The 25,947-nt window shown below is 40.5% G+C and overlaps 3 protein-coding genes across 7 annotated transcripts in view; 1 reads left to right on the forward strand and 2 right to left on the reverse strand.

Annotated features, from left to right (window-relative positions):
* Positions 1-566: 566 nt before the first annotated feature.
* On the reverse strand, positions 567-3,850 carry rdh20 (retinol dehydrogenase 20). Of its 2 annotated transcripts, none has more exons than XM_056389317.1 (5): positions 3,171-3,850; positions 2,280-2,354; positions 1,873-2,018; positions 1,308-1,439; positions 567-1,162 (listed from the first exon to the last, which is right to left on the reverse strand). In XM_056389317.1, the coding sequence occupies exons 1-5, from the start codon at positions 3,621-3,623 to the stop codon at positions 1,042-1,044; spliced, it is 927 nt and encodes a 308-aa protein (XP_056245292.1). In that variant the 5' UTR covers positions 3,624-3,850; the 3' UTR covers positions 567-1,041. The 2 variants fall into 2 exon arrangements, with proteins under 2 accessions (XP_056245292.1, XP_056245286.1); XM_056389311.1 differs by having other exon boundaries at positions 2,280-2,378; positions 3,171-3,843.
* A 2,217-nt stretch (positions 3,851-6,067) lies between these two features.
* On the forward strand, positions 6,068-10,837 carry si:dkey-7k24.5 (somatomedin-B and thrombospondin type-1 domain-containing protein). Its single transcript, XM_056396680.1, has 5 exons — positions 6,068-6,465; positions 7,576-7,767; positions 8,794-8,872; positions 9,023-9,205; positions 10,177-10,837. The coding sequence occupies exons 1-5, from the start codon at positions 6,231-6,233 to the stop codon at positions 10,292-10,294; spliced, it is 807 nt and encodes a 268-aa protein (XP_056252655.1). The 5' UTR covers positions 6,068-6,230; the 3' UTR covers positions 10,295-10,837.
* The window catches only part of kcnb1 (potassium voltage-gated channel, Shab-related subfamily, member 1), a 34,487-nt gene continuing 19,131 nt past the window's right edge, over positions 10,592-25,947 (reverse strand). For all 4 annotated transcript variants that reach the window (XM_056396631.1, XM_056396615.1, XM_056396624.1 and 1 more), the window contains exon 3: positions 10,592-17,618. In XM_056396631.1, coding sequence (XP_056252606.1) covers positions 15,693-17,618 — 1,926 coding nt within the window. In that variant the 3' untranslated portion in view covers positions 10,592-15,692. The remainder of the gene's footprint in view (positions 17,619-25,947) is intronic.

Consider the following 25,947-nt stretch of genomic DNA (forward strand, 5'->3'; position numbering starts at 1 on the left):
AGTCACAAGTGCAGTTTAAGACTGTGTTTAGACCAACAGTAGCCTTGCTTGAAAAAAATGTTGCCTTGCCAGAAGTCAGCTGGCCAGCAGCAATGCAGCGCTCCCATCAAAACAATTTAAATCTTGTAATGCAAGTTTGCTGCTCTTATTTTTATTTGAGTGCCCAAACAAGCTCATTCTGGGACATTATGACAGGAGACATTTTAAACACATTATGCTGCGGGAAATGTTTCATTAGTCATCCCTCCTCCCTTGCATGAGAATATTTTTGGGCAGTGATTACGTTGTCAGTGTATCACTGCTGTCTTTTGCAATTAACCACATTTAACGCACTGGTCTGCAGTCTTGTAAACATATGTGTGCACTGACATAGGCATAATCCACAAGTGCAGTAGGCCCAGAATTTTTCCCAATTCAGTGCCAGTTTTCAATACCCAAAAAAAGTGCGGAGTTTGTATTTTTTCAGCAATACTACATCTTTCTTTGCTCATTTTCATGTCTTGTACAGTTTGAAAAGTACTCAGTGAAACACACAGTTTGCTCTGAACAGACAGTGTTTGGGGCAGTAGTTTTCAATCATTTTATTTTATGTAAACATAATGCAGCACAATATGCAGGTACATTATTTAGTATCAGACAAAGACATGACCATTCCCATTTTGATCAGTCCAGGATTCAATAACTGTCCTGTCATTTGACAGATTTACAGTGGAAATATTTTGAAGGGACTTTAAACTTCCTCTTAACATTACTGAAATCTTTTTGGTGTGCTGATGACCACTTGGCTGAGTCGTCATCTAGTACAGGTTTCAGAATGATCAGTTTTAAAATCTAAAGTCCCTTCCATTTTGCAGTAATTCTGACTAACACCATGTTGTGACTGAATCCTGGCTGTGGCTGAGCAGTTTGGCTTACTGCTATTCACACAAGCAGGAGGATTTTTATTTTTTTTTTAAGTTACCATGGACCCTTTTAAATGATATTCAATTTTAATTTTAAGGTCTGAACTCCCAAAGTTGTCATAAATGTATTTAGGTATGATTATGCAACCTTAATGGAGGTATTACACACTTGTTTCCTCATGGTATCAATGAAGGGGTACATGCACTTGTCAGATCCAATGAAACGATACACAACCACATTGGATTCCCATGGCAACAACCTGAAAAAGAACATGTGCAATTGAACTTAAAACGCTGTACTTAAAACATGAGCTGCTTAGCAATGAAATACAGGGAATGATTCATGTTCCAAAACAGACTTATTTCTGGTCTTTGATTACTATGAAAGCGCGGCTTTGTACTCACGCTCTGGAGAGGAAAGGCAGGTAGGTGAGGCGAGGGATGCACACCAGCGGTTGGTCTATCAGGATGGCGTTCATGGCCTGCTCAACACAGTATTGGGGCTCGAGAGGGGGTAGCAGCAGTTCCATCTCCTCCCTAACAGTGGCACCAAAGAACGTTTACATAACCTAAACATACAGCAGTTTGCCAGTAGAAAGGACTGCCACTTCACTCAACACGTGTAATAAAAAATACTGTACAAGATTCTTCAGTTGGAGGCGATTACAGTTGTAGACGACCATCAGTTTAGCTTCAAATATCAGCAGAATATCATAGAAACCCTTTCTATGATATTCTATCACCGTTGGAATAACTTAACAATGTCACTTGCATTATTTTAGTAAAAATAGCAACAGAGATGTATATTTGGTGTGCACGTGTTGGTGAGTAGGATATATTCAAGTTTACATGCAGAATCTACAGTATATCATATGTAATCCAAATTCTTAATACTTCCAAGTGGGTCTAATTCAGTCCATTTGTCCACAATCATTTTTGACGGTAAGTAACCGTTATTTTGTTGACATACCGTATCTTGCAGCCGTCAAACATGCCTGTGTCCACAATATAGGGGCACACGAGAGTAGTCTTCACTCCTTCAACCTCCTCAGCCAGCAGCTCATGGGCCAGAGACTCATGGAAACCCACTGCCGCAAACTTGCTGGCACAGTAATCCTGTCCCAAATCAAACAAATCACACAAAACACACATCAAAGCTGGTTTACAGTGTCTTCACAGAAATGAAATGTTTAGGAACCATCGTTTTCTGATTTCCAAAACCACCTCAGACTTTTCTTCTTTTCTTTCTTTTTGCATGACAGGCATTTGAATTTGTCACATGAATTGTAAACTTGTGTAGAGAGGTGTGTTAAAGACTGTAACAGTAAAGCTCTCATATCTTAGTGTAGCAGTGATGTGTCTCCCTCCCTGGTTCACCTCGACACAAGCCGTGCTGAAGAGACCGAGGACGCTGGCGATGGTCACGATGTGTCCGTGATTCTGGGCCTTCATCTGGGGGAGGAAAGCCTTCACTGTCTGAGACACACACACACTGTTATTTTGCAGTAGGTTACTAGGCAACACACTGTGCAGTGTTCATATGACTTGTGGTGACTTAAATATTGTTCAATGCGAGGGAAGCTTATGTTGCACGAGCAGCTTCATATTAAGAGGATTTATGTGGGAATCCTATAGTCCATAATGTGAAGGGGATAAAGCTGTTAACGCAATACATTTTACATGTCATGTGTCACCCGACGCACAATAACCTGCTCTGTTTAGCTGACGGTGTAAAGCATCTTAACTTTTGCATTTTGCAATTCAAAGTCTAAATCCAGCTCTCCAAATATCAGTCAGTGCTGAGTCATTGTCTGCGTGTCCTACAAAACTGGGTTATAATGTTTTTTTACTAATCATTGCATGAACTTGTATTTAAATACAATGGGTCCATTGATAAGTACTTGCTCTTAACATTTGAACGTCATCACAGTATGGGCTGCTGATTTGGAGATGTGGACCAAAATAAATTGACCTAAATCACAGGAGAAAAAAATGTTCTCACTTCTATCTCTGAAATTTTCAAATGCACAGACCGCACTGCCAACACTTTTCATCGGGGTTATTTCTTTGATAGAAAATAGTCCAAATGAAAATATGTGTCTCAGATATGGAGCTCTTCAAACCTGGGCAAAATAAACAATCATTTGAATGAATCAAGCCTTTCATACAACTGGCAGCATTCAAATCAGTTATGTATTGGCCTTCTCTGTCTTTTACTTCTTCATCCATATACCAATGCCACACTGAGTTAAGAGTATCTCTTCTCACCCAGAAGAGGGCATGACAGTTGACTTTCATGGTCCTCTCCATCAGTTCATCAGGACAGTCCAGTATGCGCTCCCCTGCCACCACTCCGGCATTGTTCACCAGCATTGTGACATCTCGGCCCAGGTCCTTTCTGACAAGCTCTGCATTGCGATACACGTCCTCCCGGTTGGTCACATCCACCGTGTAGGTGTGCGCCTTGCCCCCCATCTCACGCACCAGCTTGGCTGTCTGCTCGTTGGAACTGCTGTTGATGTCCCATAGCACCACGTCTGCACCGTGCTTGGTGAACTCCTGAGCAAAGAGACGACCCAGGCCACCTCCTGCTCCGGTGATCAGCACCAGCTCACCGTCAATGGGCTTGGTGCGCGGGCGCAGGACGACCCGCACGGAGCTGCGCAGGATGAAGTAAATCACATCCAGCAGCATCATCTGGAGGTCCATGAGAAAAATCATCTTGATCTAATTTGCTGCTGATGGTCTTGAGTGCAAGAAAATGGATTAGACTTCACACCTGTTCCCTGTGAAGGTTAGTGTCCTAAGTGTTGAATAGTGTGAGTGCAAAGGATGCAGACATCCAAGCTGGTGTTTCCCTCCCTTTGTGACCCTCAGCCTCCATCCTTGGTTTATTTAAACACTCTTCTCCCGGATTATAAATACCTAAGCTCCTAATAAAACCACTTTTGTTGTAAGCTGTGAGTGTATGCATTTTCACCATTACTGAGGAAAATAACATGTGCCAGACGGCATTACAGCTGATTCCTAAAGGTCTTTGCAGGACACCTTTCAAAGTTCACAGCTAATTCTGATCATAAAGCTGTTTATGCACGATGTGAAACGAAGCTGTATGAACCTGAACCTCAGCTGTATCAGTGTAAAAAAAAAAAAAAAAAAAAAAAAAATTCTTTCATAGTTTTTGAGCAACACAGAGTCAGAAAATTGAGAGTTGGCGTTGAAAAGCTTCCAGTGAAGTACAAACCCTTACAAACTTATAAACTCTCAGAGAGCTTGGACAAAAGGACAGCACAGTGGCTTGTAGATTAGTTGTAGTTAAAGTTAAATTAGATATGGTGTTCAGCGAAGCAACATCATTCAAGGATAAGGTTTGGTCCCATACGACCTCCCTGCTGCAGCGTGAATCGTACTGAATGAGAATTTAAGGAGATTATCTATATGAACTGTAAATCTCTGCATTGTTAATTAAGACCCAAGAAGGCTGCTTGTTGTGTATCACGTTCTTGTTTTCTAGGTGAACACAGGCAGCCTTGTTTACTCCCAGCATGCATATGTGAGCCAGTCATTGGCCCATACTGGGGGATCAGCATGGTTTCACCCATTTATTAGAAATTCTCAAATTCTGTATATTTAAACTTATATTCATAAGCTTTTTTCTTACCTCCAGTATTTTTTGCAGTATAGAAAAAGAAGAATATAATAATAATTATTATTTCACAGTTTATTTTCATACATCACTGATATAAAAGCAAACCAATTGCAATATGGGAAGTAATTAGTAGGTATGTAGCTACAAAAAAAAGAGACTCTAATGTAAAGCTTATTTATGTGTATATACAGCAATCAGGTGAACAACATGATGTGTTAACACATACAGCTTAAAAAAAAATTATATATATATATATCTATATATATAGATATATATATATACATGCAGAATGTGGAGCTGTGTCTGACTGTTTGCCAGCCAGTTTCTCTGTTACAAATGCCTTAAAAATGAATACATTTTGACTGCAGTGTTTAGTATGGGAAGCCATTCCAACCTGGGCTCATCCTGTCTTCTGTGAACTGTGTTAATTGAATCTGTTTAACTTTTAAGACACAACCCATGACCCAAATGTTTTTAAAAAAAATGGTTTAAATTGCAGGATTGTACAGTGAAAACTGTAATTGTGTTGTGAGAACTGCTTTAGAAATGATCATTTTGAGAAGAGAATCCTCACATTTCTTGATGGGAAGATCTGATGGCATGAGATGTATATCATAAGAACAGGAGAGAGGGTGTGACTGGTGTCTACACTGCGGCTGTATCCAGTTTGTCCTGACTGTCTGTTTACTGGAGCAGCAAATGGGTGAGGTCCTGGTCTTTGCAAGCTTTACAGCTCTGCAGATACACATTCGGGCGACATGATAGGGCCACACAAAGGGGGAAGAAGCCACCACTGTTACCTAAGTCTGGACATATATTTCTCTCTTACACAGAACACAATTCTTAGACTTGTGCTTGGTTTGCAGCTCCACCCGGGCCCCTTCTCTCTCTGTCACTATCTCCTCTCTCTCTCTCTCTCTCTCTCTCTCTCTCTACACACACACACACACACAGTAGCAGGCTACTAGGAATCTGAGTTTGAGTGGAGGCCTTCACTGTCCACACTGTTGTTCTTTATGCATGAATAACCTCAGCCATAGGAGTTTCATTAATCCACCCTTTTCACATGTTGAGGCACACATGAGCCGGCGAAGTTAGCTGCTTCACCAGCAGATCAAGAGAGACTGTGTGAAGGAGGGAATCTGAGCAAACACATGGCTCAATTTCATTTTCTAACTGTTTTGCAAGTAGAGCAGTAGACCCGTAAACCTTCTTTCCTACACACTCTAATGAAGGTTTTTGCTGAAAGTGTCCTGAATGAAATGGCCTGCAAATGCAGCTCAATGTGGGTCTATATCTTCATAAGCAAAGCTTCAGTGCATTTGGCGAGGTAACAAATTAACTATAAAATCCTATGGACACACTTAAAGTCTAATGATTGCCTAATATGTGGTCTTACACAGTCTTATGAATTTAATTTGTGCGCCACCTGTTTCGGTCTAGCACTTTATCTACAGTGGTGAACTGCGCCTTTAAGAGATGCAGAGTTGACACATGAATAACTTCCAACCCACCGGCCACTGTTTGAGCCGCTGACCTGACTGACCACAGATGATAGGAGCTCATTATAACACCATTAAGGACTTAAATAATACTAGTGTGCAGGTGAATAATTTACTGCGACACCGTTGCTCTAACTTGTTAAAGTGCATCAGTGGTTGTCTGTGCGGTCAGTCGTGATGACAGTGTGGAGGAGCAGCTCTGCCACTTTGATGTGTTGTCTCGGACTGTCTTTACTCCTCGTCGGTCCGTGCCAGGCGGACTGTCGGGAAACAGGCCTGTGTTGCTCCGGTCGCGACCCGTCATGCATCAGCGAGGGTTGGAGATCTGACCGATCATATGGCACCTGCTACTGCGACCAAGCGTGCGTCTCCACCCTGGACTGCTGCCATGACTACGAGACAGCCTGCCCAGGTAGGTGTGTGATGATGTGAGAAAAGAGACTGAGCTTAATGAAATACAATTAGGATAAAACCTGAACAAATAGAGGTATTGCTAATAATAGAATTACTTTTACAAATTCTGTTATATAGTAGGCGAGGTTTTGTATTAAAAGCCAACTTTTTAGGGGAGACTGGGGGTGGTTGCAGTACTTTTTGCATTTCTCTGTTACTCAGAAACTATTTGGACAAGACCAACCAAACCTTTATATATTAAACTTATATCTGCTTATTACCCATACCATTTGAAGATGATTACATTTGACATATCATTGTCAATTTTTTATTTTAATGGAAGAATTCAGATGTTGCACCTGACCCCAACATGCTATTTTATTGCTTATGATAAATACAATAGGAAAATATATTTTAAGGCTATGAGAGGCTTACAAAAGTATTCCCAAAATAACTTGTTTGTATTTGTGTTATGCATTAAAATGAGCAATTATTATGTGGCAAAACTGGCCGCATAAATTGCCTATTCTGAATTAAAAATATTGAAAAATAATGTTGTGTGTGCTGTTTTGATATGGCTGCTTAGCTGCTAGCCAGACACACTTACCTTGACAAAGCTAACCACGTCACCTAGAAGTCAACAAAACAATGATTCAGACAGACAGAGTACGTTTTGATTCATTCATACAAAAGCTCAGGACAGTATGACAAAAACACAACTCATAAAAATAAAAACTTTCATACCTTCAAATTTTTTTCACTAAATGCAGCAGCAGATGTTTGAGGGGTGAGGTTCTAACTGAGCATGTGCAGGATGAGGGTCAACACTCTAGCATGTTTCTGATTGGAGGAATAAGACTTCCTGCAACCTTCCCTTGTTGCAACCGTTCACGGTCTCCTGTACATACTACGGAAAACTGGGTGGCATTAAATAACTGATTGCTGTATTGTATCTACCTATGTGACCCTTCACAAAAACGTTTTCAGGCCCAGTCTAAGTGAAAATGTTCTGATTTCCTGAATGTGGCATCTTGATCTCTAGACATACTGCATGAGGGATATGAAATGAACTCTGTGATGATGGTTTTAGTTTGTCCTCAGCTGTTGTGGTCTGTCTCCTTCCCCTCAGCGGTGTCCTGTGTGGTGAGTGAGTGGATGCAGTGGTCAGGCTGTGCCGAGCCATGCAGGGCCACAGTTCGCAGGCGGAGCAGGATCATCCTGCAGGAGCCGATCAATTCAGGGAAACCCTGTCCACATCTGGAGGAGCACGCTGGCTGTGCAGAGTACTGGTCGAAGCAAGGGCACTGTCACAACTCACTTGGTGAGAAAAATCAAGCTTGATTCTTCCATGAATTCACAATCATGTGATGACTTTATTCTGTTATCCTATATCAGCTGAGGAGAGATCTCCCACTGGGTCAGATGTGTGATTGGCAGATTTTGTGATGTTTCAAGTTATTTTATGAAGAACAGGTTCATCACTGGGACAGATTATAATTTCTTAGTCCCTAGCAATGTCAAAAAAACAAACACCTTTTAGTTGTTAACTGACCTGTTAAAGACACATCAGTAGAAATCAAATATACCAAACAACCCATTACATTAGCTTTTCATAGATCCACATCTGAATAACAGATCAAAGGACAGATTACACATCTGATTCTCCAGTAATTAAATGTAATGTAATGTTACTCTGTGTTGGTATTTTTTAGGGAGGATATTCAATGAAACAGAGAATCACTTGCAGAACAAGAGATGTTTTTCATTACTGCCTTATTGTCAAACAGTATAAGATAGTAGAAATTTAGACTTAGTGAATATAAAAGTTGTGATAATCCAACATGTGCAGTTGTCAATCATTTAATTAATATGGTCCATTATAGACTACTCAATGCCTTAGGAGAACATCAATACTTGCTTGAATTAGGAATAAGGAGTGTTTGAAAAACTTTCTCAAGGATTCATATAGTTGTAGTGAATACAGCTGTGCTGTTGCTAATACATATGATATATAAGAGTGATGGAGATACTGATGCATTGGGTCTTTAGACATAGTGGTATATGGAGTATCATTTATAGACACTGCCCCAACAGGTCAAACCTATCTAAAAGAAATCACCTGCTGACGTATCTGATGAAGCCAATGAATAAAGCTGTGTATATAGCTTTTGTAAATAAATCGAACAAGCTGCTAAATGAAAAGCATTCATTCAAATGTGACATACCATAGAATCCTATTTTTGTGAACATTTTCCCAACCCAGGCTCATTTCATTTTAAATGTATGAGACCCATACTGCAACATGTGGTCACATGTAATGGTCTTATTATGGATGCTCCCTCTGCAGTCCCAGCTCTAATAACCACAGGTGGCTATGGCAACGCCAGGAAGAAAAGAGACATCCCTGACAGTGACAACATTATAGGGTAACACATCCATACAGTCCAGGAAAATGTGAAATTACCATCTTTTGTGTTCTCAGGTATCATTACTATATATTTTTGTTATTTTGTGTATGTTTGTGTGCATGTGTGTGCGTGTGTGTGTGTGTGTGTGTGTGTGTGTGTGTAAAATAGGTATTGTGTCCAGTTTCAGTTGACCTCTCTGACAAAGGGGTGCCAGCAGAGTGCAGGCCCACACACCCAGTGGATGCAGTACCTGAGGGAGGGCCACCATGTGTGTGTGGAGTGCCAGCCGCCGGCACTTGCTGCTGGACAGAGACACTGTGCCGGAGACGGAGAGGAAAATGTTGAGGACAGGTAAGAAAGGAGAAAATGGAGACTGTGGTTCATAACAATGTACTGTAAGACCACAAGAAGTTTCCTTGCATTACAACATTGTCAGAACACAACTCACAGCTTGTTTTATTTCGCATTGATTCAAATTTAATTGGCCGCACAAATTTAAGCTTGTGTTGATCGGGAAATGCTAATGACCATAACAGATAGATAAAGTGTTTGTTTTTAAGCCCAGCTGAGTGTTTATTCAGCCATGAAATTAGCTTGAAGTTAATTTTGCTTATATGTGAAGAAAGAAAATAACTTCACTATGCTAATAAAGTGAAGGTGACCTTTCTGTCCCACCCTATGTCAGAGTTACAATATTGTAATAGTATTTTGTAATTACCAGCCAAAAACAGTGTATATCACAAGAGTACATTAAAAAAATAATTGTATATGGTATTACTCATATGTGACACACAACACTCTTGTCCTTCAGCAGGTATAATGATCAATACTAACATAATCTGCTTTTGAACCCTACGTTCTTGTCAACATGCTCCTTTGGACAGGAAACATCAATTTTTTTTGGGTTATGGCACAGTACTTAAACATGTGTGGAAGAATTAGCGGATGCGATGGGTCCTTCTCTGTTACCTGCTGAGGAGCAACCTAGTTTAACTGGATAAAAGAAATAGTTCAATATTTTGTTGTTGAGTTTGGTGAGAAGGTAAATTCCCACTCTCATGTCTGTACAATAACAAAAAACATTTCTATATTTCTGCATTCTGAGAGGTGCAGTGGCATATGGAGTATACTGACCTACCAGTTGTAACAGGTCACATTTGTAGAATTTGTTTGTTTGTTTTTCATCCCAGTCCACTGATCTACACCGATCTGATAGGTGCTGTGACAGCAATAACTACCACTAGATGGCAACATTGTTTATCACTTGGACCTAAAGAGAAATCTTTTGAGCGCTAACATTCCCCTCTCCCTCCTTCCTGCAGAAGACAGTCTCTCCAGTGGCAGGCGGTGGGAAACCCTCGATGCAGGGGTGTGTGGAGACGTGTTGGGAGGCTGGAGGCCTGCTCCTGCCCAACAGCCCACAGCTTCCTCTTCATCTGACCTCCTCCTTCCTTCTGTTAGCCCCCCATCAACCTCCTGTACATATTTACCAAGAACAATCTTCCAGTCGTCAAGAGTGCTGGTCAGTGGTCAGTTTTGCCTTTTTACTATGACCAAATGTAACCTGTGACTCCATATAACTACAACTGCATGTTAATGTAAAATATACTTATTTCTTAGTCAGAATATAATAAATCTTCTACACCTTTCTCCACAAAACAAGCTTTAATAGTACACATTCCTATCTACTTTGGTTTGCAATTCCAAAACGTGAAAATGAAAGTCAGCAATTCCTAATCAAAATGTAAAGTGATCTGATTTATTTCGTTTTGAGTCATCAAAGGGAAATGTTGCTTTTCTTAAGAAATAGAAATATCTTAGGACATTGAGACACTTTTTGTTTTTACATGACAAGTACTGGCTCTGTGTGAATCACAACCAGTCACAACGCCAAAGTTACAACATGCACTGAACAATAGAACATTTATACAGAAACAACAGCATAGAAAGTCAACAGGTAAAAATGTTTTTTTGTTTTTTTTTTACAAAACAGACAGCCTCGGGACCTACAAACAACATTGTATAAGAGCTGGCTATGGTCGTTCAAATATCTTTTTTCAATTCCCTGGAAACAGTGTACTTTACAAAGACTGATGGCTTAGGCAAGGTTGGGGTCAATTCCACTGAGAGCTTAAAATGTAGAAAAAATATAGTTTATGTTTTTAATTTGTACTAGGTTTAATTTGTGTCATGCTCTAATACTGGTTCCCTATATAGTGTCATGTGTGATGTTTGTTTTACTTCATCAAGGCATCTTGAATCGACCCCAACCCTGTAATACAGTGTTAGATTCAGAGTGTGTGGAATTGGGCTACTTGCTAAAGCAGTGGTTCTCACTGGGTTTTTTGAAACTACCACATGTCCCTGAAAGGGTCCTATGGGGTTATAACAAAGATGAAAAAGACTTGAACCTCTTTACAGTTAAATTTAGCAGCAGGTGCAACAACCTAACTCTATTTTAGATTTCAGCTAAATGCATTTACTGTACAGTTAGGAGTCTTGTAATGGAAAAGTTTGAGAATCTGTGCTCTTCATCTTAATTTGTATCAATAAATGAGAAATAAAACAAGTCACTTGATTGGGTTTTCCTTGTAAAGCATGATGGTTTAGTCCTTTGATTCATATCAGAATTTCTCCACAGGGATCTCAGTGAAATTAAAAGCTCTTTTAAACTAGTTTGTAAATTTGAATGGCTCCCTTGGAAATGAAGGGGAGTAAAGTGCCCAATAAAATAAAAACAAAGATGATTTGTAAAAATAGATGTTTTTTTTTTCTTTTTTTTTGTATTATGGTGGTAACATGTCACAGTATCACAGTCTAGGTATCAAATCACAATGTCATGCTTGGTGTTTCTTTGCACTACCTTGTCTGAAGGCCTAAGAGTATCAGTACTATAGTGTCAAGATTTCAATACTTGTGTGTGTATGCACATGGTTGCACATTTTTGTAATATGTGCCCTTAATAAATCTCAGTTCTCTACAGTAGTGCTTGCTGCCTATTCATGAACTATTGATTGTCATCATTGTTGAGAGATATTCCAGTGAAAAATGGTCCCTGACTACCATAATATATAAAACCTAAATGACAGGACAGAAGCTCACATGAGGGGGGCTTCAGGGGGAGTTGTGTGATCTGAATGCCCTTTGTATTAGAGTTTTTAAATGATATTATGCACTCAGAAGGACAACTTTAGAAAACAAATTGCCACAGATGTAACAGGTTTAAAGATGTCGAAATGTTTGGCATACATTGGCCTTGACTTTTCATGAGGTACAGCGCAATGAAAGAGTTAATCAGAAGCTAACACGTGAACCAAATGTTACCATCTTAACAAAACAAAATAAAATGTATTGAACCAAGCTTGCATGTTTATCAAGTTTTTTTCATTGTGAATTTGAACCCATGCCACTCCAACCTCACAATGTGATGTGAAGAATTATGCATTTTTTAATGGGGAAAGTATAAATTCTTGCATGAATATTAAGGAGCAGCCATTCATAACAAGTGACTTGGGGGAGACTTTTAAAAATCACTAGAGACCATCTGGAAAATGTTGAATATCTGCAGCCAGTTGTTATTAGATATATATGACATATTTTCTCATTTTAAAAATCACATAATTTAATTTTTTAACACCTCTTTACAGACGATGCCTAAGTTAATGTTTTAAAATCCTTTTGAGGATGATTGTTTTTCTTTTTTGTGAACTCTGCTTCTGATGTTAACAGATACTTTGGTTTATTTGCAACAAAGGGAAAACATGAGTCATTTCACTTGAATACAAAAAAGAGCTCACACTATGATGCTGCATAAAATTAACCTTGCGTAATTATCTGCAAATTTGTTTTGTTGCTATATAACGATGCTCCTCCCATCCTTCCCTCCTCAACTGTAAATTAAGTAACACTTCAGAAATTAAATGTGTGCTTAAGTAATCTTAATTTCTCATATGACTAGAGTTCTCTTGGAGTCTGTTACTGTTGCATGTTACAGTCAGAATATGGAGAAAACAAAAGCGGGATCACCCCTCCAACATGCATACATTCATATTGGAAACACTTCATTCTTTTCCATTATGTGGCAGCCACACTGCTCTAATGCCCTGGCCTTACGGCAGCCATACACACACTCACACTCACACACACACAAACACATATACACACACACACATACACACACACACACACACACACACACACGTACACACTGTTCCATCTGCCTCTCACAGTCATTGCTATTCCTTTCACACCTCAGCTCCTCTCAGCATGGGAGAGCAATATGAAATGGTTCAACTCTGTGATTAAAACAGGAAATGAAATCAGGGTTTGTGATTACACTCTTAACCACAACACTAAAAAATGTATGTCAAGCCCCTTCTGTTGACTTTCAAAACAAATTTCCCTCACCACCTACATTTTTAATAGTGCAACTGCTTCTTTAATAGCATCCTTTACTGTTGTCTTTGTGTCGAAAAAGTGACTAAGAAAGCTTTCAGTTTGCTCAGTTTTGTTTGAGAATTTGTTGAGTTGGCAGTGAAGGGATTACAAAAAATTCACAAGGGAGCAAGGAGCTGTATTTGTAACTCTGCTCATGTTCTCCTATGCATGATCTTAAAGGATGTGTATGATTTAATTGAAGTTCTCAAAGTAGTATCAACACTTTTCAAGTATTCCTATTGTGTTCGTAATTTTATTTTCTGTCACTGCCTGTGGCTTGTTGCAAAATGAATTTCTTCGTTTCAAGTTGAAATCATTTATGCTCTTCTTTAGAAGACAAAACACTTTCATCCCTTCTTTCATTCTTTTAATACCAGTATAATGAATCTGCCTGTTATTTTTACTATGGTAAGTGACACTTATATGTTATATAAGACATATAAGAGTTTGTCTCTGCTATGTGGCAATATAAACAGATAAAAGAGAATGCATCGTGGGTTCCTAACAGTCAAGAAACCAAACCTCATTTATATCATTTATATTGTGTGGAATTATAATTATTTATGGAATGTTACAAAGATTTAAGACAAACATCAATGTACAAGGTCCTCACATCATAATTGTGCATTTACACAGCACTCATGAATGTGCACAGTGAGTATTGGCTCTGCTAATATGTAACTACTGTGCATACCTGTCACGTTATGGATGCATGCGTCTATGTGTGTGTGTGTGTGTGTGTGTGTGTGTATGTGTCTGTTGTTATATGTGCGAGCATACATTACATGCAATCAGACTCTCTCGCCCCAATTAGCAAACCGTTGGTGAGCTGCTGTCAGCCTTTGAGGACAACTGCTGTCACCATGGAAACTAAGTATATCTATGTATCCTGAAGATTGTCTTCCATAACTGTATGTATCTTTTGTGGGTGAGTGTGTGCTCATGCATGAGTTTCATCAGTTCTGGTATTACAACTGATTTACAGTAAAGTTTACCTGGTTGTGTATATTCAGTGCTATTAAAGTTTATTTTGATGGTTTAAGGAACAAGGTAGAGGTGGATAACTCCCTTGCTTCCAGTATCTTGTACACGTACATTATCTTCTATTATCTGAAACTGCGTGATCTCTTTGGCTGCTTTCATGTTGGTCAGAGGAAGGCCAATGCATGCTGAACATCTATTACTGCAATCTAAACTTCATGTCAGTAAGCTGTAAACATTAAAAAAAAATATTAGAGGATTTTCTCATATTTAACTATTTCTTTTGATATGAAGAACAAGCAACTCATTATGTTTTTGTGTGTTGGCCAGTTGGGCGCATGCATGCTTCATTAATGTGCGCTTTATGCAGCAATCAAGATTATTATGTCTGGCTCTTATGTTAGCCCATATCAAAAATTCTTGGTCCACCGCTATCATCCTTGAAAATGACACTGAGGTGCTAAGACAATATTCACCGATGGAGATTCGAGAGACATGATAACATAGGGGATAGCAAAATACTGTTCAAGAAGTAGCGCTCATTATGATGGATGATGGGCTGAAGCCTCTGATAACTGCAGCCTCTGTGCCAAGACATTGAACCTTATACAGGATTACTCTTCACATATGATTATGACACAGGAGACTAGCAAATCACATATTTCTATAAGGAACTTTCTCTTAGCTATATAAAAATAAATCAGGTAAGACAATCTCAAGAGTGTGTATACATGAATTATAATTACATCATCCATTAGCATTCACACACACACACACACACACACACACACACACACACACACACACACACACACAGACATACACACCCTAACAAATGCAAATGACTAAGGCCAGGTTTGGGAATGGAGGGCACAAGTAAGTAGCTTATAGGCTTCTAGGTCCTCTCCTGTATCTCCAAGACTACAAAATGAACTGGGACTCTGTAATGGGACAGTGGGCAGCTGGGATTTTGTTTTCCTAGAGAATATAGAGATAACCCCCTGCTGCTAAAACCACATCATTCAGATGGGTTACACCAGTTTCAACCACAAAACTTGACTTCTCTGACGAGCCTGCTTCCACAGGGATCTCTGAACAGACCTCTTGGCTACCAGGGAGTGCTCGTTTGTTTTGTGGGTGTGGAATACCGCTAATAGGAATGAGCTGAAGGAGGGGCAGTGACATTCTCCAATTTAGAAATGTTTTTCTCCCAGAGTATTTACCACACATGTTCACCTTATTATGCCATTGGGCTTGTTGCCCAATGGCATGCTCAGGTAATTTGTGAAATGTTTCAGTGAGACCCTTGTCTCTCCCTCTTCCTTTGTCTCTGGCTTATGGAGTGTTTGTAGTCTGTCTGGTGTCTTTATCACAAACACTCTGGTCCCAGTTTCCTGTTTGTTTCTGCTCCACTTGTACCTCAGAGGTTTTTATCCAAAGTATTTTGACGCCCCCTCTCAACCTTTGGTCTACGTGCCATCTCATGTCCTACATGATTCTCAAGAGCGACCCCACGAATCCCTTCAAGGGGGAACAGACAATTCTGGCCCAGCATTTTCTGGGCTGCTTCTAAATGATTGGTGCCCCTCTGGTAATTGATGTTGATACTGCGTTTTGGGCTTGATCCTGCCAACAGACGCTCTGAGGGACTTGCATCAGAGATGTCGCGAAGGTGCTCATCATCATCTGTATCGGCATCAATGTATTTGCTGATGGAGGAGTCGTGGAAGGTGAAGACAGTTGGGACCAGGGCAGTGCTCTCTGGGGACTTCGGTGGTGTCCTGCTACTGGCAGTGGTATAGACTGACACTTCAGGACTCAACAGAGAGTGGTCTGACAGGACTGAGTTGTCTGAGAGCGGGGACGGGCCTGACTCCCCCTCACTGCGGCAGCCTCCTTTAGGGATAAGGCTTTTTGAGGAGTTGCCAGAAAAGAAGAATTTCCTTGCATTCTCTGAGCATGAGGGCTTTGTGACTGACACAGGGGTCAGCATGGGCTCATGCTCCCCAGTGGTTTGCTGGCCTGTTTTTGTACTGGCGTGCTGGGACAAAGCTGTAGCCGGACTGTGGGAGAACCGGTTGCCTTCCTGAAGACCAAGGTCCATTGCTGGACTATGGGGGAAGCGTGGATTCTCCTGGAAGTCTGTAGCACAACTTATGTAGCTGTCAATGCTGGACAAGCTTTTCATGTCCCCCACTCCCTCTCTGGTTCCTAGGACTGGTGGCCTGTGATCTTGGATGGCCCCCAACTCTATCTCATCTCTCTGTTTGTTTACTCTGGAGCCTCTGTCTTTAGCATTGAGGTTGGGTTGTGACTGTGTCTTTGCCATCTGGTTGTACATCTCCTCTAGCTTCTGAACATTTAGCCTCTGGGGACTGGTAGCCCGGGCCTTGCTGGGAGAACCTAACTCCTGAGCGTTGAAGGAACGATTTGAGCTTGTCTCTGATGCAGCCCTCTTGGGGGTCCATTTCCAACGACTTGGAGAGAGGTGGTTGTCATGAGGCCTCTCACTCTTCTCCACCACCACATCCATCAGTTCTGCACTACGAGCAAATGCCTCTTTCAAGTTCATTGAGACAATGCTACCATTTCTCTTTGCCCTCTCAAGGGCCTCTCTTCGTTTAAGTGCTTTTTCCTGCCTCTTCTGCTCCTTATAAAATTCAGAGAAGTTATTCACAATAATGGGAATAGGCAGGGCAATCACCAATACTCCAGCTATGCAGCATAACCCACCCACAATCTTTCCCAGTAGAGTCTTTGGGTAGATATCTCCATAGCCTACTGTGGTCATAGTAATAGTAGCCCACCAGAAAGAAGCTGGAATGCTTTTAAACTTTGTATCCTCCTCATCCTTCTCAGCGAAAAACACCAGACTGGAGAAGATCATGATGCCCATGGCCAGGAAAAGGATGAGCAGGCCCAGCTCATTGTAACTCCTCCTCAAGGTAAAGCCCAGAGACTGAAGACCTGTGGAGTGGCGTGCCAGCTTCAGAATACGCAGAATACGCATGATCCGAAAAATCTGAACAACGCGGCGGACGTTCTGAAATTGCAGCACACTCTTGTTGGATTCTGTCAAAAAGATGGTGACATAGTATGGCAGGATTGCCAACAGGTCAATGACGTTCAGAGGACCTTTGAAGAACTTCCACTTGTTGGGGGAGGAGAGGAAGCGAAGCAGATACTCCATGGTAAACCAGGCAATACACACAGCTTCGACGTGGGCCAGTTGTGGGTTGTCTGTGGACTGGCCAAACTCATCTGTGTCCTGTAACTCTGGAAGGGTGTTCAGAGACAAGGCAATGGTGGATAGCACAATGAAGAGGATGGAGATGATGGCCAGGATCTGAAAGACAAATTTAGGTAATATAAGTAAAGGTTGTAGGATCAGAGAATGACATACAATATATCAGTTAAATATCAGATATCAGATATGCACTTAAGCTTACATTTCTTATTCTGATTAGTCAATTACACCCATATTGAAAATAAGATAAATGCAAATCCAGTGTATATATAAAGGATTTTGATTACAGCATGAAAGTGCAGACAGCAAGTGAATTCCAATAACCTTATACTCTAAACAAACCTTCAATAAATGCCAGACTAAGTGTGTGATTGGCTGAGAGCTAATGGATTGGATTGACTTGGACCACTTATTTATTCATGACTCATTTACTGGGCTTATCCACATGAGTGAGTGTGCTTGAGTGGAAAATAATGTTTAGCAATCAATATACAAAAGTAAAAGTGCACAGAATACAGTGTATGTAGTTAGAGGAAAAGTCGGGGGATCACCAAAGTCATTAGGACTTATCTTTTTGGGCACCATGTAGATCTCTACAAAATTTCAAGGCAGTCTATTCAATAGCTGTTGAGATATTTAACTAAATGCCAAAAATAGCAACCTCATGGTGGTACTACAGTAAAGTCAGTGGGATACATCCTCAGAGGGCCATGAATATATGTGCAAAATTTCATGGCAATCCATCAGAAAGGTTATTGAGATATTTCAGTCTGGACCAAAGTCCAGGGACCAATCAATAGACAGAATGCATGGCTACATGGAAGACTTCTCAGATTTAGAATAAGCAAACTAAGGAATTAGTATGGTCAAGTAGAAGCTAGATGGTAAATGAGAAGTTCTATGATCATAGACAGAGTCCTCGAATGGGCTCTTCAACACCTTCCTCTACGCTAAGATTATCTCGTCTCATTATCTCAGATAATCAGACAAGCCCTCTGTTTTCACAGAGCGCTGGCCCTGCTCAGTATCCTCCAATTAGTGATCCAGCAGGCACCGGACATCAGTGTAATGTCAGAAAGACACTAGACTGTAATGACTCTAACGTTTTGGTTAGAAATCAAAATTGTGTTGACATCAAAATCCGTAGGCTAAGTGAGATTGTCATGTTTAGGAGCAGTTGAGTTCTCTGCTCACGACTAGAGTGTTGGTATTTTATACATCAAGATTATGTTGGCATGAAACATTTGGAAGACATTGGATTTTGGTTGCTTAACAACACAACTTAAAATCCAACAAAATATTAACCTTAGTTGTCGTCAGTATTCTTTGTGAAATTGACATTGGCATCATACATTGTCCTTGAATTTTGGTCACCCAACGTCACAACCTACATTCAACTGAATATCAACGTCTAATGATGATGGTGGACAGCTGCGTGCCTTCAGGGATATGGTGAATGTTAGATTAAACAACAGGGTGAAAAGCTGGCCTCAGGAATGTGATCATAGAACTAAGGTTACCAAATATAATCTTCATGCTATTTCACACAGGTTCCATCCTCTTATGGTCTCTCTATATTGAGAGGGAGGGTGGCTGTCACTGCCTGCCACTTGCACCCCCATGTTGTGACAGAATATGACATAAAGAAGAACATGCAACAGTCACATGTTGTAGGAGCTGAATTTCCCCAGAATCCACTGCACTAGATGATGTCTGATTCATATTATACAGTACAGAGAACTGGGATGTCTTACAGAAAACAGAACCTTAGAGACACACACACAGGCACCCACACACACACACACACACACACACACACACACACACACACACACACACACACACACACACACACACATTAACACTTCCCCACCTACACTCTACCAATCATGCCAACAAGCAAGTACGTGGTGGTAGACTACACCTCTTTTAGCATTTTATGACAGCTCCCCTCTCAGCCAGTATACATAGTATAAACAAAAAAAATCACTGCAGTTTCTTTGAAGTATATTATTTTTGAGCTTCTTTGATCTGAATAAGTGACTACTCCTTTATACCACAATGAGAGCTACCAGAGGAAATGTTGCACTGCTCTCCAGTCTGTATTATCCCATCAACATACAACTCAGATGAAAGGTACTTGTAAAAATAACCTGAATGATTTCATGTTTATAGGGTATATTTTGTGATGAAGAACTGATAGCGCTGCATGCTACTACAAATTTACTGATGTCACATCACGGACCAAAATTACATAAAATCACATTGGAACATATTTTCTCCTTCCTCAGAGGGATATAAACATGCAATCATTTTGGATGTATTTGCCCACGTTTGGACACATCAGCCACTGAAATTGCATCTTAAACCCCAAGGAAGTTCAACATAATTTAATTTTGATATCGCAAACAGAAAAATTATGTGTAAAACAACTGCCTAACCTGAAATGTTTACAGTCACTCTACCTGATCCACAGACCTGATAAAACCTCAGACTGGAACAGTTTACATTGGAACTATAGTCTTAAGAACTACTGAAGAAACTATGAAAAAGTCTTTGAATACTGCTGAAAGAGAGGTCTGAGGATTAATGAATAATGATAGGTGAGAAAGTTAGCTTTTTAAATTATTTACTTTCATATAATTTGGCCCATGATGATTACAAGTTTGGTTCTGTAGACATTAGTAGATTTATTGGCTTAGTATAAAAATATGCAAATTCCAAATTTGTGTGTTATTATTTTCACAGGTTTACTTCTGTACTCATGAAAATATCCAAGAGACATAACAATTTTATAGGAAGGTTGTAAAATCAACTTTCCTCAAACATGGGGATGAAGGGTTCAAATCCAGCAGCTCTGTGCTGATCTTAATGCTGTGGTACAATAGAACGACTGCTGCCTGACCTGAGTGATGGTGAGTCATAGAAGCCGCGTGGTCCAGTTGTGTGTATTGTGTATATTTAGCACAAACATAAATATACTCTGATATTCTGTCTTACAATCATTTTGATGCTTCTACACAGGTATTACACAATAGAATATTACATATTATTCTGATTACTGACAACTGGATGAATGTATCTTGGTCAACTCAGCTAAGGTAATGAAACACGGGAGCATCTGCTCCTTCAGTGGACAAAGGACAGAAGTACCTCATAAACTATTAGTGTGCACTTGTTATATTCACCCTAAATGACACCAAACATTCCTGATACAGGACCAAACAGCACAACTTAGAGGATGAGTAGGAGGCTGTAGCTGGAACACAGAGCCTGTTTCGGCAATAGCCCACACAAATGAGGTTAGGATGTTATATGATGAAATAAGTCACAGAATAGTTAAGATACTTTCCTCTGAAAGTGAAAGCAGCTAAGCCTTAGACCACAATACTGTGAGGCATTTATAAAACACCTGTGACATTGAGAATTAATTATTTCAGTTTAATAATTTAACTGGTAAGCTTGGCCAAAACCTCATCCGTGAACTGGATCTGCTGGTTAAACACACAGTCATTTGTGTAAATAAACAGAGCACAGCACATGATGCAGGGTTTCCTTATAAATTGTCCAGAGGAAATGAAGGCACACAGGCAGAAATAAGGCAATAGCAACAGTTGTTAGGAGGTGATTGACAGCGTGGGCCTTGACAATGGCCTAATATGTTTGGAGTCTACTCCTAGGAGTAAAAGTGATGGCTAAAGAGGCGACCTTATCTACGGCCAATCAGAGCAGGAGGACACTGTTGCCATAGCGTCACGGCAGACATGAATAATGACCCTATCTGTTTATTTTCTTCCCCCTGTGCTCCTCTCCTCCTGCCCTGGAGGAAATCTATTTGAATCAAACACTTCAGGAGCAGAGAGGTGCTCGGACCGGAGAGTGAAGGTGGAGATGTCGAGGGCAGCACAAAAGCTGCAGAAGGAAAGACGGTGCAGCGCTGTCAAGAATGGAAAATGATGACGGTAAAAGAAAAAAAAAAATTGAACGAAGTAAACAACACATTGTATTTGTAAAAACAACCTATTAAAGTTCACTGATTGTGTACCAGACACTGCAGAATTGTAATGAGTCAGAAAAAGAGAAAGACATGCTGCTAACAAATCCCAAACTTAAAGCCAGGGGAGCTCGTATCTATGGAAGAGCAGGACAAAAAAAGGGTAGAGGTAATAGGATTGAGATGCTATAAAAAGGTCGCTAATGAAGGCACACTGGTGCTGCTGTGTAACATCATGGTTATGAGGTCAAGTTCCACTAGGAATCCCTGCACATTTCCCACCGGCCTATGTCCCTGTTGCCCCTGCCTCTACACACACGCACTCTCTCACATTGCCTCGCTTGTCTTTACCTCGTTTTTTTTTCCGCATTGTTTAATGTCATGGGGCGCTAATTTCATCTAACCATTGCACTGTAAATCTGAGATAAACCTTTCAGTGCACATAAATGAGGCCACAAACAAAAACATGTCTCGGAAAAGGTTGAATGGAGCGCCACACATGACTGTAATGGCATCAACAGAATTACAGACTATTTATAGACTCACACCAGAACCAGGAGCACACATAACAAAACAGATGTTAATAGTGGCCACACACAAGATTATGTCCTTGTCTGTTCCACATGATGAATACTCTATTATTGTAAGTAGAATATATGGACGACAAATGTGAGAGTGACTCCCGGCGAATGCTCCTTGGTGGCCTACTGAAGGGAAGAAAAGATGAAGGGAGTGAGATATTTATATCTGGAGGAAAGGAAAAGACAATATATGTGCAAGAAATGGAAAGTGAGAAAGAGAGAGAAAGCGAGAGAGAAAGAGAGAGAGAGAGAGAGACAGAGAGAGAGCAGAGACTGACAAGAGATCACACTTGCACTCTAAAAACAAAGCCAGATCACACTGGATTGTGTGTCTCATGGCACATCGCTGTGTGGCTCAGCAGACACAATAGTCCACACCCCCATCTTATGCAGGACAAGGTGACACCAGCCCTCATTAGGCTGTTTGAAAAGATATCTAGGACAAGATTTGGTTTGAAGAATGCCCTCAAAAAAAAAACAAAAAAAAAACACAATGACATGCACAGCCCTGTGTCATGGACTGTGACATTGTCTTCTGAGTTACATATGGAAGAGAATTCTTTTCACAAATGGAAGAGGGAGTAAGCCCTCAGATATGGTGGTCATTACACAGAGACTGTTGGCTGGCACACTATACATACGCCAAAACAAATTCTGCTCTCCAGAGGCGCCCACACTTGAGACTTAGAGAGGGAAAAACTGATTTATAATTATTGCTGGGTATCTGACTGTGGTTGTACTTGCTGTTCGCTCTGTCACCAGCTCTTGTTCAGTTATGATGCCCTGGTTTTATGTTGGCCGCATCCCAGCAGCTGTGATTAATTTTCTTTGTGCTACATTGGTTTTGTCAGGGTCAGGTCCATTCATCTGTCTCCTCAGCGCTTATCCAATGAGGATGGAACCCTGAACTTTGCTCTTTTCTTATAGACTTTGAAAAATGGGCAATATTTATAAATCGCACATTGACCATTAAATCGCTGGTGTGAACGTGAACTTGGCTCCAAAGGAAATTAGTGGTCACTGAAGCATCAGCTAATGAAGAATATAAAGTAGAATTTCTAAAATCTCTGAATCCCGTTTTGAAGAAGCATTAATGGATTTTTTGGCTTTTAGCTTCATCAACTCATTTGGGGAAATATTCAGCTTTTCAGCTGGTAAAAACATGATGATGTTCACCAGCTAGTGGTGCTGAGCAGTAGGGCGTGAGATTAGTCAACCAAACGGTTAAACATTGCTAACCACCTTCCTAAGCAGCACCAGACAGACTAATTGGTTAAACTTATTATTAATATTTTATTGAAGCACGATGCCTGTTGTTAACTGTTTGGCCTAAGATGTTAGGCAGCCGCCCTCTCCCCGTGCTAATGCCTGAATGTTATTAAAAAAAAAGGTGGAAAGTGGGATGGATAACATCTTGTAAAACCTGTGCGGTTTGGCAGTTTTTAAATGAAAATAAGGTTGTATGTAGGCTGTGTCAAAAAGAAACCGGCATATAACCACACAACCAGAGCAATGCGTAACCACCAACAAGCTAAGAAGGCTGCTGGTGCTAACACGCCTAAAACTAAAATTTGGATTGCAGGAGGAAAGAGAACACAACACGATGCAGGTTCCAAATACAGATGTATAGTGGTAACGGCTCTCAGTAGAGTGCATACCTTTGCCAGGGCCGAACAACCCTACAACTAAACGGAAATGATTTTAAAAATCCTGGAACCTCTCCTTTAAACAGATCTGCACCTAAATTGAATGGGTTCTTCCCATTAAATACATATTTTACAATGTATTATTATTATCCTGTGCATCCTCCCCCTGGCCAACAACCTTTGCTTCAGGAAATTTTGTGGACCTCTTTGAATTTTAAATGTAAACCCCTGCACTATAGCAACAGGTAATGATTATAGGATACTGGCAAATTCTAAAACATAATCTAATAGTAGTATAAGTAGACAAAGTCATAAATTAAGTGGACTGACTCAGTGTTTTCATTTATACTGCAATATCTATCTAAAGTTTGCATTAGCTAGTGTTAGCTACTACAAGCCAATGGCCATGTCAGACCAAGTAATGCTGTAGTTCAACTTTTCATTTGTTAGAGGAAAACTGTGCTTTTTCTCCTTTGAAAAGTGTCTGTTTTCACTTTAAAGGGTTCTACTCTCTTGATGATGGGTTAGTCAGCTTGGACTGAGGTTGCACTTGATTTAGTTGTTTATTTGGTACCTCCCTTGGTAAGGTGCAGTTAAAGTTAGTGTTCTCACACTGCATTAAGTCTAGTAGCATCCCAAGTGACACTACAGGAACTCCCAGTCTCCCAATGAACAGCCCTGCATCATTAGCTGCAACAGGAGCAACAGACATACTGCTGTGAAGTGGAAACTCCTGTTCCTGTGAGTCCTAACACCATTGTTAACTCTCCCAGCTCTCACCCATTAGACCTACCTAATAATGATAGGTAATACACCAAAACTTCTAATTAACACTCAAACAGACATGGGCTGACAAGGTTTTGGCAGAGATATGTCCACTTTCAGGTCAGTAAATCCAGGTCTGGCTTGATCACTAACACTAAGACCCCTGACTAGTTGACTTGCTTTCCCATCATCCCCTGAGCCACATCGGAGACCACAGGGATACCATGCAACACTCTCCCAGCCTTGACTGCCAGCCACTGTCACCATGACAACCCCCTTGAAGCTCGACAGGAGGTGGCTACGTGGACCTGCTTGTGAAAAGCAAGTCTGACAGTCTCCTTCTCTCTCTCTCTCTCCCTCCCCCTCCTCTCTCCTTTCTTCTATCCCTCATTTGTACCTTATTCGAAGCTCACCCAGCTTTTAACCATCTGCACTGTTCTAGTCTCTGTTATGTCTCTAGGTTTTTCTCTTATTTGTGTCATACTGTTTGTATTTCAGTTGCTGTGATACCTTCTTTAAGTGCTTTATGGGTTATCAGTTCAGTTGATTAATATTGGTCTGTGGCACATTGGCTCAGTTTCTGGAATTAAAGCAATATCCAACATTACTATTTGAAAAGGTAAAGAACACTTCATAAATACGTCTTTAAAACTGCCAGACACCATGCAGATGTTTGTCATACCACTTAATAGGCATAAGGATAAATAGGCATCACACAACCACACTATTGGTCTTCGTCTTCATCAAGATGTTAAGTCAGTGGTTGACTGTATGCAAGTAATATTGTGAGCGTCAAATAATGTGGAATAATTCACACCCCTGATTCTGAATGTGGAAGGGCTCTGCCTCTCTGCCTGTGAAAGAGATGGGGTTTCCATGGAGACGGGAGGAGACTGTGTCTTCCACATTTCCCCCAGCATGAGAGCTTGAAACACACACGCACATTTGCAGTGGCTCAGCTGTAGTCTCCCCACCCTACACCACTTCTGCCTCTAACTTTGAACAGCAGATCCCCGTTTATATTAACCTCCCACATCTTGCCAAAATGAACAAGTTGTACCTTGTGACTCTTCAGGGGCACTACAGCCAGTTTTGGCATGTAGCTTCAAACTAGTGACCTATGATCATGACCTTGCTTCTCTAACATTAAGGCGACCGTACTTCAAACCTTGTAGATCTTTTTCAGGCTCCCTCTGAGAGAGGCTCAGTCTCTATAAATATTATATGATGGTTAAGAGTCATTTTCTTAAATAATCTGCACATGAACCGCAAAAGAAAATCTGAAAATCACACTAGTGTGATAGATTTATGTCTTTGGGACCACTAAATTATATTAAATTTAATTAAGTTACATTACAGGCCCTTTGACTTTGCTTCAGCTCTGAGTAGATTACACACATTTGCAATATTCTGTTGTGAACCCGATTTTCAAGATTGGGTAT

The sequence above is a fragment of the Seriola aureovittata genome, chromosome 2 (assembly GCF_021018895.1).
Source record: "Seriola aureovittata isolate HTS-2021-v1 ecotype China chromosome 2, ASM2101889v1, whole genome shotgun sequence".
Taxonomy (NCBI): domain Eukaryota; kingdom Metazoa; phylum Chordata; class Actinopteri; order Carangiformes; family Carangidae; genus Seriola; species Seriola aureovittata.

Excerpts from the sequence above, each read along its gene's own strand:
- rdh20 (XM_056389311.1), bottom strand. The coding sequence starts at position 3,623 with ATGATTTTTCTCATGGACCTCCAGATGATGCTGCTGGATGTGATTTAC. Across the intron at positions 2,019-2,279 it reads TCAGCACGGCTTGTGTCGAG|GATTACTGTGCCAGCAAGTT; the intron begins GTGAACCAGGGA and ends GATTTGGGACAG. Across the intron at positions 1,440-1,872 it reads TTTGACGGCTGCAAGATACG|GGAGGAGATGGAACTGCTGC; the intron begins GTATGTCAACAA and ends TGCCACTGTTAG.
- si:dkey-7k24.5 (XM_056396680.1), top strand. The coding sequence starts at position 6,231 with ATGACAGTGTGGAGGAGCAGCTCTGCCACTTTGATGTGTTGTCTCGGA. Across the intron at positions 6,466-7,575 it reads CTACGAGACAGCCTGCCCAG|CGGTGTCCTGTGTGGTGAGT; the intron begins GTAGGTGTGTGA and ends CCTTCCCCTCAG. Across the intron at positions 7,768-8,793 it reads GCACTGTCACAACTCACTTG|TCCCAGCTCTAATAACCACA; the intron begins GTGAGAAAAATC and ends CTCCCTCTGCAG.